At 44.1% G+C, this 14,780-nt stretch overlaps 1 protein-coding gene across 2 annotated transcripts in view; it reads left to right on the forward strand.

Annotated features, from left to right (window-relative positions):
• The window catches only part of LOC109895632 (transmembrane protein 161B), a 45,202-nt gene extending 32,538 nt beyond the window's left edge, over window positions 1–12,664 (forward strand). The window contains exons 3-12 of one of the 2 annotated variants that reach the window (XM_020489491.2): window positions 752–835; window positions 2,818–2,915; window positions 3,110–3,266; window positions 5,149–5,300; window positions 5,702–5,762; window positions 5,908–6,048; window positions 7,694–7,807; window positions 8,163–8,337; window positions 8,468–8,564; window positions 8,677–12,664. In XM_020489491.2, coding sequence (XP_020345080.1) covers window positions 752–835; window positions 2,818–2,915; window positions 3,110–3,266; window positions 5,149–5,300; window positions 5,702–5,762; window positions 5,908–6,048; window positions 7,694–7,807; window positions 8,163–8,337; window positions 8,468–8,564; window positions 8,677–8,960 — 1,363 coding nt within the window. In that variant the 3' untranslated portion in view covers window positions 8,961–12,664. Of the gene's footprint in view, window positions 1–751; window positions 836–2,817; window positions 2,916–3,109; window positions 3,277–5,148; window positions 5,301–5,701; window positions 5,763–5,907; window positions 6,049–7,693; window positions 7,808–8,162; window positions 8,338–8,467; window positions 8,565–8,676 lie in introns of both variants that reach the window. The other variant, XM_031830412.1, reaches the window with a different exon arrangement.
• Window positions 12,665–14,780: the final 2,116 nt, after the last annotated feature.

The raw sequence follows: 14,780 nt of genomic DNA on the forward strand, positions 1-14,780 counted from the left end.
GTGCGATATGTGTTTTTGAGTAAACAGCTCCCCAGAAAACGCTTAATAATTCACCAGTGCTTGTTTTTTCTTCTAGGGGGCTGTTGATGCATTTAAAAAAAAAACTTTAGCCCAAACAGGAGGCTCAGTGTTGCTTCAGAGAGATCTCCAATTAAGTTTCCCCTAATAAATAAATAAATAAAGATGAATGAATGAAAACAAGCCCTCCATTCCTCCCTCACGCCTATGCCTCTCAGGGCTTGTGACAAAGTTAGAGCTTGCGTGAAATGTTAGTCTTCAAAAGGCTGCTCTTAAATTAGCTCTTGTTTTAAGTACAGTCCTCAAAGGACACGATAACTACCCTCTCTGTAAACTTCTGGCAAGTATTTGTCAAGGGTGTATTAGGTGTATTGATGCTTTGAGGGATGTCTTGTGTAAATTTCTAAGGTAAATTATCACAAAACCCAGATTGTTCGCTAATTGATGGTCCTAATAATTTTCAATCATGAAGGCCTGGAACCACAAACAATAGAAGGGCTCACTTTTTGGGGTATGTGAGGTATAACGTCACCAATACTGGTCCTAGTGGGCCATAGCCTGTGTAAATATATTGTTCTTGCACAATACAAAAAAACAACAATCCAACTGATGTATTGGTTAGTTAATTGATTGATGTGTAAAAGCCTGTCCACCCTTCATCCCTCCAGGACATGGGACCATTGGTGTAGTTCTAAAGCTACCTTGATTACTCACTTGTCTCCTCCTTTCCCAGTCTGCGGTGGTACCAGCACCCTACGGAAGATGAGTTGAGGAGCCTTGCTGGAAAGCAACAAAAAACTAAGAGCAAGAAAGACCGGTAAGGGGGGGGGGGGCTGCTGAGGAGGGTGGAGCAGAGGGGAGCGAGTGATACCTCTCATCAGGCAGGAAGTAAAGGCAGACGTGTGAGATGGATGGTGAACACGGGCGCGGCATTTGAGAGATTAAGCTGATGTGTTTAGGAGGCTTGTTTAAGGCCTGTTTGAAGTGAGAGGACTGACATATTGTTATATTTTTGTTTGCCTTGCCTTCGAGAATGGTCTCTGGCTGTCTTACGGTAGTGAGTTATGGTGGGAGAACCTTGAATGGTTGGTCAGTCCTGGCCATGCAGGTGACATCTTTCAGTGGTGAATAAACCGTAGTTTAAGACTCCCAACAAAACAAGGTTTAGGGCCAACCCCATGTAATGGTTTCAGGTAGAAGTCATGACGATACTATGGCGAGTTCTGAAATAAGACTTACCTAATGTTGATATTTATTCCTCATCTCCATTTTGTGTTCATGCCTTTAGCCTAATAGAAAGCAAGGTTTGGCAATGTTTGGCAACATTTGAAAATTAAGTCTCATGAAGTTTATCTTCTAGATTCTTGCTTGGAGCCATTACGTAGTTCTAGTCCAATTCCTAGGCCTCCATGAGGCAGGTTGGAGCTCAACGCCACGTTTACTAACACGGAACCCAAACTGGCTGCGCGCGCTATCGTGAATAAATGTATTGTGTCCCCTTACACCAAACGCTATCATGACTCGCAGGTTAAAACCTCAAAACAAACTCTGAACCAATTACATTAATTTGACAGGTCGAAAAGCATTAAACATGTATGGCAATTTAGCTAGTTAGCTTGCACTTGGTAGCTAATTTGTCCTGGTTGGTTGTTAGGCAACAAAACCGACGCGTGTGCAACTATGGGCCAAAGCATACTGGGTTGGCTTGGATTGTTGACAACATGTAAACTATATTCAGTCTCCAAATGTTTATTGAAAACATACAACCAATGAGCACTTGGTGTCTCTCAAATACAGTTGTTTGTTAGCTAGCTAGCTAATTTGAGCCATATTAGGGTAGACCTGACATGAATCAACTAGACATTGTATCAATTAAAAGATACAACGAGCTGAAATGAGCCACCTACGATTCCTCCCATTTTAAATCTTATTTTTAGTTTTGAATTTTACCCCCTTTTTCTCCCCAATTTCGTGGTATCCAATTGTTGTTGTAGTAGCTACTATCTTGTCTCATCGCTACTACTCCCGTACGGGCTCGGGAGAGACGAAGGTTGAAAGTCATGCGTCCTCCGATACACAACCCAACCAGCCGTACTGCTTCTTAACACAGCGCGCATCCAACCCGGAAGCCAGCCGCACCAATGTGTCGGAGGGTACACCGTGCACCTGGCAACCTTGGTTAGCACGCACTGCGCCTGGCCCGCCACAGGAGTCGCTGGTGCGCGATGAGACAAGGACATCCCTACCGACCAAGCCCTCCCTAACCCGAACGACGCTAGGCCAATTGTGCGTCGCCCCACGGACCTCCCGGTCGCGGATGGTTACGACAGAGCCTGGGCGCGAACCCAGGGACTCTGATGGCACAGCTGGCGCTGCAGTACAGCGCCCTTAACCACTGCGCCACCCGGGAGGCCCCATGGCAGCTTCTTGTCATTGTTGCTATCTATCTGACTGCTCAGAAACACAACACGGCCTTCTGCCTCATCAATGTGCGCACATAATATTTTGTCACGTTTTTCGTGACCTCCATGACTCTAGCCATCTCGCAGATGCCCAAACGACCTTGTACACAGATTAAGTTTGATATAGTCCGGGATATGTGTTTTTCTTTAGGACAGCCAGTAAATTGACATGATAGCAGTCGATTTTTATTTAGCACTCTCTGCTGTGCCTGTGTTTTAGAGGTGGACTAATGACCAGAAAAATTACAGAGTACACCTGCCTGCAACATAGGACATGTCTGTCTCTCTTCCCCCATGTCTGTCTGGTATTGACTTGGCGCTCTGTCTTTTGTCCCAGGAGGAACAATGGCCACATAGAGAACAAGCCTCTGACCATTCCCAAGGACATAGACCTGCAGCTGGAGACCAAGTGCATCACAGAAGTGGACACGTTAGGTATGAGGCCATATCTACTGGCACCATTCAGTTATCCTCTTATCTTTATAACCAGTTTTGTTTCCCCCCCTTAAACCTCAACAAATCTTCATCGTTCAGTATTTGAGCACATCATCACAGTCCAGAATTACTGTCATAAATCAGCCAAGTAACAGAACAGTAAATCAGTCATCCTCCTCTTCGTCCTCCTGCAGCGTTGCACTACTTCCCAGAGTTCCAGTGGTTGGTGGACTTCACGGTGGCTGCCACAGTGGTGTATCTGATCACAGAGCTGTACTACACAGTGGCCCAGCCCTCTGGGGAGATGAACATCAGCGTGGTGTGGTGCCTGCTCGTCCTCGCCTTCGTCATGCATCCTTCAGTCAGTACATCGTCCAATCCCTTTTTCTCTCTTTCGATCATTCCTTCTATATAACATCCATCTGTCACAATGTCCTGCTGAACAGCGATCCAGGTCTAGAGGTTGTCGGGGTTTCAGTGGAACCCCAGTCTCAACGAATGGCAACGTTTGACAAGCCAAGTCATTAATGGCGAAACGTCTATTACATAACAAAAAGACGTTACTGCGAACAGTGAACACTGTTTTTTTTTCTCCCCTTGCAACAATATCACATGCACGATGGTACATATTCTGCTGTTCTATTTATTTGCACACTGCTCAACGTACCTCGCCCCTATTTCGTCCACAAATAACATAGGTGCTGTAAAAGGCCTAGTAAAGGACTTTGATTTCATTACAGTTCTTGCATTTAATCACTCCGTGCACATACTGAGAATCCTACCTTTTTTTCACTACCTGTTGCCGGTTAACATCTCTTTGTCTACGAGAGTGTAAAAAAAACATTTGAGAGAGCCTTGATTGTTCCCAGGTTCCATTTCAGCAGGCAGACGGCAGTAAGTAGCCATAAACTGACAGACACAGCTCCAGCCACTGCCTGCCACCACATGCCTCCTTGCTACTCTCTTCTGCCGACGCGTCACCAAATCATACGCATTATCCTCCGCCGCAGTCCGTGGGGATCAATCTTTCCCACGCTCCCTGGCTGAGTGCGGTCAGAAGGCATGCCATTTCCTGCGTGCCTGCTGAGGAAGATTGGAGGCCCAATTTTCACAGCCCACCAGACTGATTTGCTTGGGAAAAGAGGCGACTGGGAGGGGGAGGTACGTGGAGGAGGGGTTGCACGGCTAGGTGGATGATGAAGATGGTGTGTGTGTGTGTGTGTGTGTTAATGGCACACTTGATTTCATATTCCCGTCTCGGGCGACCCTCTTGGAGACTGTTGTGTTAACCTCGACTTAACACACCTCAGCCATGGAATGGAATCTTAAAACTGATTTAGCAGATTGCATTTTTTGTGAAGTTACAGTATGAGGTATTGGAACATTGGATTCTTCCCAAGCTCTGTGATTTCCACCTAACAGAAAGGGATTTCAATCAGCGTTGATGAAGTTGAATGCACAACAGGTAGACATCCCATTGAGTGGCCTGTTGGTTAGCCTAGATTTATCCTGACAATCAGTGATGGTATAACGAAGTGGGCTAAAGCTACTCTCGCTGAAATGCTGCATCGAAATTTGCCACTTGCGTTCTGTGGCTGCTTCCCAAGGTGTATTTAGGGCTACATTAGCAGCTGCCTCACTGAGCTCTGATAATGGGGCTTCATTGCTCCTTTGAGAGAAACTAGCTCTTAAGGTGTCGGATACCTTTTTTTTTTTTTTTTTTTTTTATGCAGCCTTTAGTATCCTGGTTGTGACCCCCAGGAAAAGGCAAATCCATTGGCTTGCCTACATTACCATGATTCCCCATTCAGAATGGCCTGAGAGATTGCTATGTGGAATAAAGGCTGAACTCCATCACCTTGGAGATGCGAGGCAGCTCTAGAAGCACGCTATGTCCTTACTTAGCACCCTAGAAACACTGCAGCAAGGCACCGCAGAAAACACCATTCTAGTTCTGAGGAAGCCCGGCCCATTGAGCCTCATGGTAATGTGTGACAGCCGCTGCTTAAGAGAGTGAGAGAAGCTAGACTGTGTGTGCGCATGCTTGTTGCAGGGTCACTGTCGAGTACTGTTGCGTGCTTCTGATCCTTCGAGTCCATTATGTTAATGAGCCACCACCATTACTGCAGAAACGTCTCTACACGGCCATGGCTCACAGCAATATGATTAGTAGGCTATATTTCATGAGTGGTGTGTTTCTGCTGGCATTTTCCTTAACTCCCCTGCCCCACAGTAAGACTCTGTTCTCCCTGACGGCCTTCTACTTCAAGCTGGAGGAAGGTGGCGAGCGCTCGCTCTGCATCACCTTCGCTTTCTTCTTTTTTGTCAAAGCCATGGCCATCCTCATCGTCACTGAGAACTACCTGGAGTTTGGCCTGGAGACAGGTGAGTGGGCTATGAGCCATCTGTCAGTATGGCTAGCCCACAGCGCTCTTCTGTCCTGCACATGGGTCCTAGTACAAAACATAGCACAACATTTTGTAATGGAAAAAAAAACCTAGCTTTTTCGTCCCGTTTGCTTCCTAGTGATTACAACCCTTGGGACCCACAGGCTGTTGTTCCAGACCAGTACTAACACATCAAGTTATATCTAACTAGCTGTGTTAGTGATGAGAGTGAACAAAAGCCTGCAAACTCTGTGCTTCCCTAGGACCAGGGTGGAAGAACACTACATTAGAGGAATAGATTAAATCTGTTACTAGATTCCATTTGTTTTGTCTAATGTATTGTAATTGTTATTTTTCTGGGCATTTTTAAAATGTAATCGTGTTATCATTTCAATCTAGGTTTTGCAAATTTCTCTGAAAGTGCCACACAGTTTTTGGAAAACCAGGGGTTAGAGTCCCAGTAAGTATGAGCTTCTTTTTTTTATCAGTATGCATGGGTCTTGAATCTAATTGACTCGTGGACTGTGTGTGTGCGCGTTTTCACAAGTTGTATGACTGTGGCGTACGCTTTAGCCCAGTACAACTGGGTCTGTTCTTTTCTCCAGGGGTCCCATATCTAAACTCACCTTTAAGCTGATCCTGGCCTTGCTCTGCTCTCTGATTGGTGCATTCCTCACCTTTCCCGGCCTACGATTGGCTCAAATGCACCTGGACGCCCTCAACCTGACCACAGCCAAAGTCACACAGTGAGTCCCTCTCTTCTCTCCTGTCTTCCTCACCCTCTCCGCAGTTACACTGTTGTCCCATTCATAAATGGGCTGGTTGAAGTAGGTGTGAGTTTTTAAATGATTGTTTTTTGTGGACCCCAGGAAGAATAGCTGCTGCATCGGCAAAAGCTAATGGGGATCTGAATAAACCAATAAGTAATGTGGTCTACTGGCTGGTCCTCAATGAGTGTAGATTAGAGGTCGACCAATTAATCAACATGGACGATTAATTAGGCCGATTTAATTAGGGTCTTTTTGGGCGCCAATTTGTATTTATTTTATTTAAAAAATATATTTTTTTTTACACATTTAATCTTTATTGAACTAGGCAAGTCAGTTAAGAATACATTCTTATTTTCAATGACGGCCTAGGAACGGTGGGTTAACTGCCTCGTTCAGGGGCAGAAAGACAGATTTTAACCTTGTGAGCTCGGGGGATCCAGTCTTGCAACCGCACAGTTAACTAGTCCAACGCAATAACGACCTGTCTCTCTCTCGTTGTACTCCACAATGAGACTGCCTGTTACGCAAATGGTGTAAGCCAAGGTAAGTTGCGAGCTAACATTAAACTTATCTTATAAAAAACAATCAATCATAATCACTAGTTAACTACACATGGTTGATGATATTACTAGATATTATTAAGCGTGTCCTGTGTTGCATATAATCTGACTGAGCATACAAGTATCTAAGTATCTGACTGAGCGGTGGTAGGCAGAAGCAGGCACGTAAACATTCATTCAAACAGCACTTTCGTGCGTTTTGCCAGCAGCTCTTCGTTGTGCGTCAAGCATTGCGCTCTTTATGACTTCAAACATATCAACTGCTGAGATGAGGATGGTGTGACCGAAGTTAAATGGCTGGCTAGTTAGCGTGCGCTAATAGCGTTTCAAACTTCACTCGCTCTGAGCCTTGGGGTGGTTGTTTCCCTTGCTCTGCATGGGTAACGCTGCTTCGATGTGGTGGCTGTTGCTGGTTCAAGCCCAGGGAGGAGCGAGGAGAGTGACGGAAGCTATACTGTTACACTGGCAATACTAAAGTGCCTATAAGAACATCCAATAGTCAAAGGTTAATGAAATACAAATGGTATAGAGGGGAAAAGTCCTATAATAACTACAACCTAAATCTTCTTACCTGGGAATATTGAAGACTCATGTTAAAAGGAACCACCAGCTTTCATATGTTCTCATGTTCTGAGCAATGAACTGAAACGTTAGCTTTCTTACATAGCAAGTATTGCACTTTTACGTTCTTCTCCAACACTTTGTTTTTGCATTATTTAAGCCAAATTGAACATGTTTCATTATCTACTTGAGGATAAATAGATTTTATTGATGTATTATATTAAGTTAAAATAAGTGTTAATTCAGTATTGTTGTAATTGTCATTATTACAAATACATTTTGTAAATTTTTTAATCGGCCGGTTAATCGGCATCGGATATTTTTTGGTCCTCCAATAATCGGTATCGGCGTTGAAAAATCATAATCGGTCGACCTCTAGTGTAGATGATAGTATGCCATAAACATATAGTGCTCATACAGTATTCACATTGTACTCCTGGATAAGCAAAGCGTTTTACTGACAAGAATGTGTGACCATTTATTTTGTTCTTCTCTTCCAGGACTTTGCTTCATATCAACTTCCTTTCCCCTCTTATTATGGTACTGCTGTGGGTGAAGCCTATAACCAAGGACTACCTCCTGAATCCTGCCCTGGGGAAGGAGAGTATGCCTTTGTAAGTTCACCTTGTTTTGTTTGTCAGTACATTTTTCAACCACATGCATGGTCAAAGGATGAAGCCTTCCCAAAGTTTCACATCTCTGTAACATCTCTTTCCACCTCTCCCTGTCACTCCTGGCTTTCATACCCTCACATTTTCTCACATACTATCTCATCTTCTCACATTATCGACGTGGGTTGGCTTATTTTCCCTTCACCCATCGCTCACTCACTCACTCACTCTCACACACACCTGCTGTGTATGACTCCTCACACACACACACACACACACACACACACACACACACACACACTTGCTGTGTCTGACTCCTCACACACACACACACTTGCTGTGTCTGACTCCTCACCAGGATGACTGAGGAGACCTATGACACGTTGCGGTTGTGGGCCATCCTGCTGCTGTGTGTGCTGCGCCTGGCCATGATGAGGCACCACCTCCAGGCCTACCTCAACCTGGCCCAGAAGGGCGTGGAGCAGATGAAGAAGGAGGCGGGACGCATCAGCACCATTGACCTGCAGAAGATGGTGAGTGGTGCCTCAAATCAGCCAATCATTTGGCCTTGACAGATGGGCAGAGTATGATAAAACAAATGGGGTTTTAAGAGTTCCTCTTGACAGGGAGTACTCTTTTTGGTTTTTTTCTTTTGTTTCCAAGGTGGCCCGTGTTTTCTACTACCTATGTGTAATCGCACTGCAGTATGTGGCACCCTTGGTGATGTTGCTGCATACAACCTTCCTGCTAAAAACCTTAGGTGAGTTTGGCACATCATCAGAAATTATTGCTCATATATTAAATTGAACCATTTAGCAGCCGTCATTAGTCCACCACACTGCTAATGTAGCACCCTACTCTTTGTGTTATAGGTGGACACTCCTGGGGGGTGTACTCTGAGGAAGACCTCCCCTGCCCAATGGAGATTAACTCTGCCCCTGCTGTGGTTGCAGTAGCAACTGCAGCTCCAGGGCTGGCTGTGGTGGCCCAGGCATCGGTGGTCCAGCTGTCGGTGGCCCTCGGGGGCCTGCGAACAGTGTTCACCCCTCTGCTTTTCCGTGGCCTCCTCTCCTTCCTCACCTGGTGGATCGCTGCCTGCCTCTTTTCCACCTCCATCTTCGGCCTCTTCTACCACCAGTATCTCATGGCGGCATAGCAGCATTCCCCCAGGGTCAGGGTGGTGTCCCACTGGGCTCTGTTCCAGCCCCGTTCAGAAACGACTGTGTGGGGCAGGGCTCTAAGGACAACCCTTCTCCTCTCCCACAGCCACGTCACTCATGACCATATCTGCAGAGAACCCCTGGTTCACCCCCCAGTGCTTCCTTCATGGATGACTCTTAACTTGACTTTTACTACCTTTTTATTTTGAGAGCAGGATTCACAAATCCTTAACAAAAAGACACTAATATAAATGAGAGTAATGGTAATATTTATGTGCGTACAGTCTTAAACAGAGCAGCAGAGAACCTTGTGGTGGTGGTGGTGGTGGGGGGCTGTGGATGTTGAAAAGGGATGTGTGAACTAAAGCAGCCAATAAGAGGTCACCACTGCGATGCTTGTCCTACTGGAGAAGGAGGGGACACCTCACTGGGAGAGTCCCTGCTGAGATCCCGTCACTTGAAACTGTTAAATTTAAATATGTCTAACTGGCTACCAAGGACGAACATGGGTTTTTAAATGTACGTTCCTTATGATTTCTGAAATATTTTATCCCCCCTTTACTGTCCCTGGTACAAACTGAGCCATACTGGAAGAGCTGAGAGAAACGTGTGCCCCTTCTGACCAGTTGTGACGACAGTCAGGGAGGGAAGCAACACACAGGCCTTGGTCAAGGGAATGGTACGTGTGAATGTGAGTAAGATCCCTGCTGTTAGGTTGGTGTACAACTAAAAGGGCATTTTGATCAATAGGAGAAGTGTCAAGTCAAATGCCAATTGTAAGCTACAGCCTCTTTCCTCCACCCTCCCCTCTCCCCGTCCACCCCTTGTAGAGCCAGTAGGGAAACTACCATTTTTAGGTCTTCTGTTTTTGTTTCATGGATCAAATTGTGAATTTAGAAATGTGTTTTTATTTGAAAGAGCTGCCAAGTAAGAGTGACCCCTCCAGTGGGCTGTAAGATTTGATGACTGATAGTTTTACAGCGACAATGCGGCCTTCTGTCTTCAGAGTCCCCATGAGGAACCATAGAGCACAAGTGTGTACTCAGAACAAGATATGCACAAGTGTATATGTACAGACTTTCATAGGCTTACTGACACTCTCTCTCTCACACACACACACACACACACACACACACACACACACACACACACACACACACACACACATAGTCACAAGCTCAAACACAGGGATAATTGTACAGCCCGTTCAGGAGTAAAGAATAGTTTTGGACAGAGTGGTATACTACAAAGCACGGTCAATGAGTTAGCCAGATAACTTTGTCAAACAGTTTATTTAATGGTTCATTAAGAAAGCTAAACATAGATACAGTACCAGTCAAAAGTTGGACACACCTACTCATTCAAGGGTTTTTCTTTATTCTTACAATTTTCTACATTGTAGAATAATTGTGACGACATCAAAACTATGAGATAACACATGGAATTATGTAATAACAAAATAAGTGTTAAACAAATCAATTCTTCAAGGTCGCCACCTGTTGCTTTGACAGCTTTGCACACTCTTGGCATTCTCTCAATCACCTTCACCTGGAATGCTTTTCCAACCATCTAGAGGGAGTTTCCACATATGCTGAGCACTTGTTGGCTGCCTTTCCATCACTCTGTGGTCCAACTCATCCCAAACCATCTCAATTGGGTTGAGGTTGGGTGATTGTGGAGGCCAGGTCATCTGATGCAGCACTCCATCACTCTCCTTGGTCAAATGGCCCTTACACAGCCTGGAAGTGTGTTGGGTCATTGTCCTGTTCAAAAACAAATGATAGTCCTACCATGCTTCACAGTGCGAGCCGCACATGTGGAGATCATCCGTTCTACTCTGCGTCTCACAAAGACACGGCGGTAGGTCAGATTTCCACCGTTCTAATATCCGTTGCTCATGTTTCTTGGACCAAGCAAGTCTCTTCTTATTATTGGTGTCCTTTTAGTAGTGGTTTGTTTGCAGCAATTCGACCATGAAGACCTGATTCACGCAGTCTCCTCTGAACAGTTGCTGTTGAGATGTGTCTGTTACTTGAACTCTGAAGCATTTGTTTTGGCTGCAATCCGAGGTGCAGTTAACTCTAATGAACTTATCCTCTGCAGCAGAGGTAACTCTGGGTCTTCCATTCCTGTGGCGATCTTCATGAGAGCCAGTTTTATCATAGCGCTTGATAGTTTTTGCGATGGAACCTTTTATATATTTAAACACTTTTACCCCTTTTTCTCCCCAATTTTGTGGTATTCAATTGGTAGTTAGTCTTGTCTCATGGCCGCAACTCCTGTAAGGACTCGGAGTGGCTTATGTCGCGAGTCATGCGTCCTCCTTAACACCCCAACCAAGCCGCACTGCTTCTTGACACAATGCCCTCTTAACCCGGAAGCCAGCCACACCAATGTGTCGGAGGAAACACTGTACACCTGGCAACCTTGTCAGCCTGCATGCGCCTGGCCCGCCACAGGAGTTGCTAGAGCACGATGGGACAAGGACATCCCTGCCGGCCAAACCCTCCCTTAACCAGGACAACGCTGGGCCAATTGTGTGCTGCCCCATGGGTCTCACAGTCGTGGCCGGCTGACTCAAACCAGTATCTCTAGTGGCACAGCTAGCAACTGCGATGCAGTACCTTAGGCCGCAGCGGCACCCGCTGCCACTACTGAACTTGAAGAAACTTTCAATGTTCTTGAAATGTTCCCAGATTGACTGACCTTTATGTCTTAAAGTAATGATGGATTGTCGTTTCTCCTTGCTTATTTGAGCTGTTCACTGCAAAGGGTGGCTACTTTGAAGTATCTCAAATATAAAATAGATTTTGATTTGTGTCTCACTTTTTTGGTTACTACATGATTCCATGTGTTATTTCATAGTTTTGATGTCTTTGCCATTCTACAATGTAGAAAATAGCACAACTTCAGAAAAACCATTCCACGAGTAGGCGTGTCCAAACTTTTGACTCGTACGGTATGTTTTTGGATGTCGAGTACGTTAGACCGTGCCCATTTCAAGCTTTTAAAGAGCGGTCAAAAGTCTTCACTTGTTCTTATTTATTTGAAAGGTGGAGAGTATGCACACTGAATGTATCAATCCTGCCTAATTTCAGATGTTTCTTTGTGATAAATTATTGGTATGTGATTTTAATTTGTACCCTCAACGGTTAATGACTGCACTTGGCTCCTATTCCTAGCCCTATGCCTCGTGATTAGGTCAACAGAAGATTCTTTTTTTACATCTGAACACCATGTTTTCTTTTGTGACCAACTTATTTAGTTTTGTCATTTTTCTTTTTCAGAGGGGGGGTTACAAGCACTAAAACAATCAAATAAAAGAATATGAAGCTAACCCTGACCCATCCTCCCTACCCACTCGGAAACTGGGTTTTAAGTTCAATATATTTTGGGGCCTGTAAAAAAATATATATAATCTTAACACCAAACATTGTATTATTGGACTATGATGTTTTCAATCAGTTCAGAAACGTGTACAAGACAAATCGCATCTTTTTTAGATATATATTTCCCCTGATATGTCAAAAGTAGCTGGGATACTTTTACAATCCATTGGCCAAAAAGGTGTTGTTTGCCTCGTCTGTCACCACTTTAGTGTTTTATTTAGTTAAAAAGTATTACTATTCCTCCATGTATTTATTTTTTTCTGGTTTAGTTTGTCTTTAATAAATTCCAATCATTACCATGTGTTTTGGAATTTGGTTTTGAATACTTTTTATTTACTGACTTACTGGTTGATAATTGGCCGGGATGAAATACTGCACAAGGAAAAGCTATTTTATTGGCCCAGAGGCTTATTATCCCAGAGGCCCCAAAGGTTGCGTGACTGTTACAAATAGTTACTCAGCTTGAGGGTTACATTCAAGTCTTTATCTAAAGTTTTTTTACATTTTTGAACAGGTTTGTTCTGAAATATTAGTGAGGACCTTTTTAGACTGCTGTTCACTTGAGCTTTCCGCATCAGAGGTGTGGACATTGCTGGAAGGACCCACTTTACCCACCATAGGCATGGCATATGGCACCTGTTCTCGACAGCTAATGCAGAAATTTGCCAATGGACAAGTGTTAAAATGAGGCCATGTGAGAATATAGTGTCCAGACTCCTAATAATCCATATGTTACCAGTGCAAAACATTAGCTACAGTTAAAATTTTCTCCTAGTCTTTCAGTATTGTTAGGTAGTGTTCAGTACAACACAAATGTTGGACAACTTCAGAAACGGTGCCTTCCAAAAGACTGTGTAATGTGTCCTTGTCTTGTCCCTCCCTCTGTCAACCCCTCTGTCGAGCCATTGCGATGACAGTCAGTCAATGGTTGTGTTCCCCTGCTCAGACGTTGCAGCCCTCAACCAATGGTTGTGTGCCACGTCATCGATTGACAGATTTCTATAACGTATGATATAGTTAGCTGATACTTAAAATGCCTATCTATTCATTAGCAATGCCTGGGCAGTGGAACGTGCCCAATGTGTTAAGGCTCACCCTGTTATTGTCAATCCAAAAAGGCTGCCGTGCATCACCCAGGTAGACCTAAACATTGGCCATGGATGGGATGAGTTACATCCATACAATTTTGAGTGTTTTTAAAACCATAATGAAAAGTGCCAGATGAATATATTCTGAACAAAAATATAAACACAACATGTAACAATGTATAAGATTTACAGTAAGAGTTACAGTTCATAAAAGGAAATCGGTCAATTGAAATAAATTCATTAGGTCCTAATCTATGGATTTCACATAACTGGAAATACAGATATGCATCTGTTGGTCACAGATACCTTAAAGGTAAGGGAGTGGATCAGAAAACCAGTATCTGGTGTGACCACATTTTGCCTCATGCAGCATGACACATGTCTTTCGCATAGAGTTGATCAGGCAGTTGATTGTGGAATGTTGTTCCACTACTCAGAGGCTGTGCGAAGTTGCTGAATATTGGCGGGAACTGGAAAAACGCTGTCGATCCAGAACATCCCACACATGCTCAAAGAGTGACATGTCTGGTGAGTTTGCAGGCCGTGGAAGAACTGGGACATTTTCAGCTTCAAGGAATTGTGTACAGATCCTTGTGACATGGGGCCGTGCATTATCATGCTGAAACATGAGTTGATTGCGGTGGATGAATGGCGCGACAATGGGCCTCAGGATCTTGCCACGGTATCTGTGCATTCAGATTTGCATCAATAAAATGCAATTGTGTTCGTTGTCCATACCAAATTCCCACCGCTACCATGGGGCACTTTCTTGCAGTCAGCATGCCAATTGCACGCTCCCTCAACTTGAGACATCTGTGGCATTGTGTAATGTTACAAAACTGCCCATTTTAGTGGCCTTTTATTGTCTCCTGTGCAATGATCATGCTGTTTAATCATCTTTTCGATATGCCACACCTGTCAGGTGGATGGATTATCTTGACAAATGAGAAATACTGACGTAAACAAAAGTGAGCTCAAAATCTGAGAGAAATAAGCTTTTTTTGGTGTACGGAAAATCTCTTGGATCTTTTATTTCAGCTCATGAAACATGGGACCAACACTACATGTTATATTTTCTTTCAGTGTAATACATACAGTATAATTACTGTTAGTTTGCATTATGACACTACGCCCCTGCTTTTAGTTAGCTCAGGGGTTGTCCAGATGGCGGGGCAGACTTTAACCAACTGTGAGACAACTCTGCAACTGTTACTGTTACAGTAGCATGTGTAACCTGGCCACAGTTAATAGCAACAACATTGTCCTGTTGCATAGTTAAACAGAAGTAAATAAAGAAATGTACTTTAGTAGTAAGTGGCCTTGTTATTCAAGATGTTTT

This window comes from Oncorhynchus kisutch, linkage group LG8 (assembly GCF_002021735.2).
Source record: "Oncorhynchus kisutch isolate 150728-3 linkage group LG8, Okis_V2, whole genome shotgun sequence".
Taxonomy (NCBI): Eukaryota; Metazoa; Chordata; class Actinopteri; order Salmoniformes; family Salmonidae; genus Oncorhynchus; species Oncorhynchus kisutch.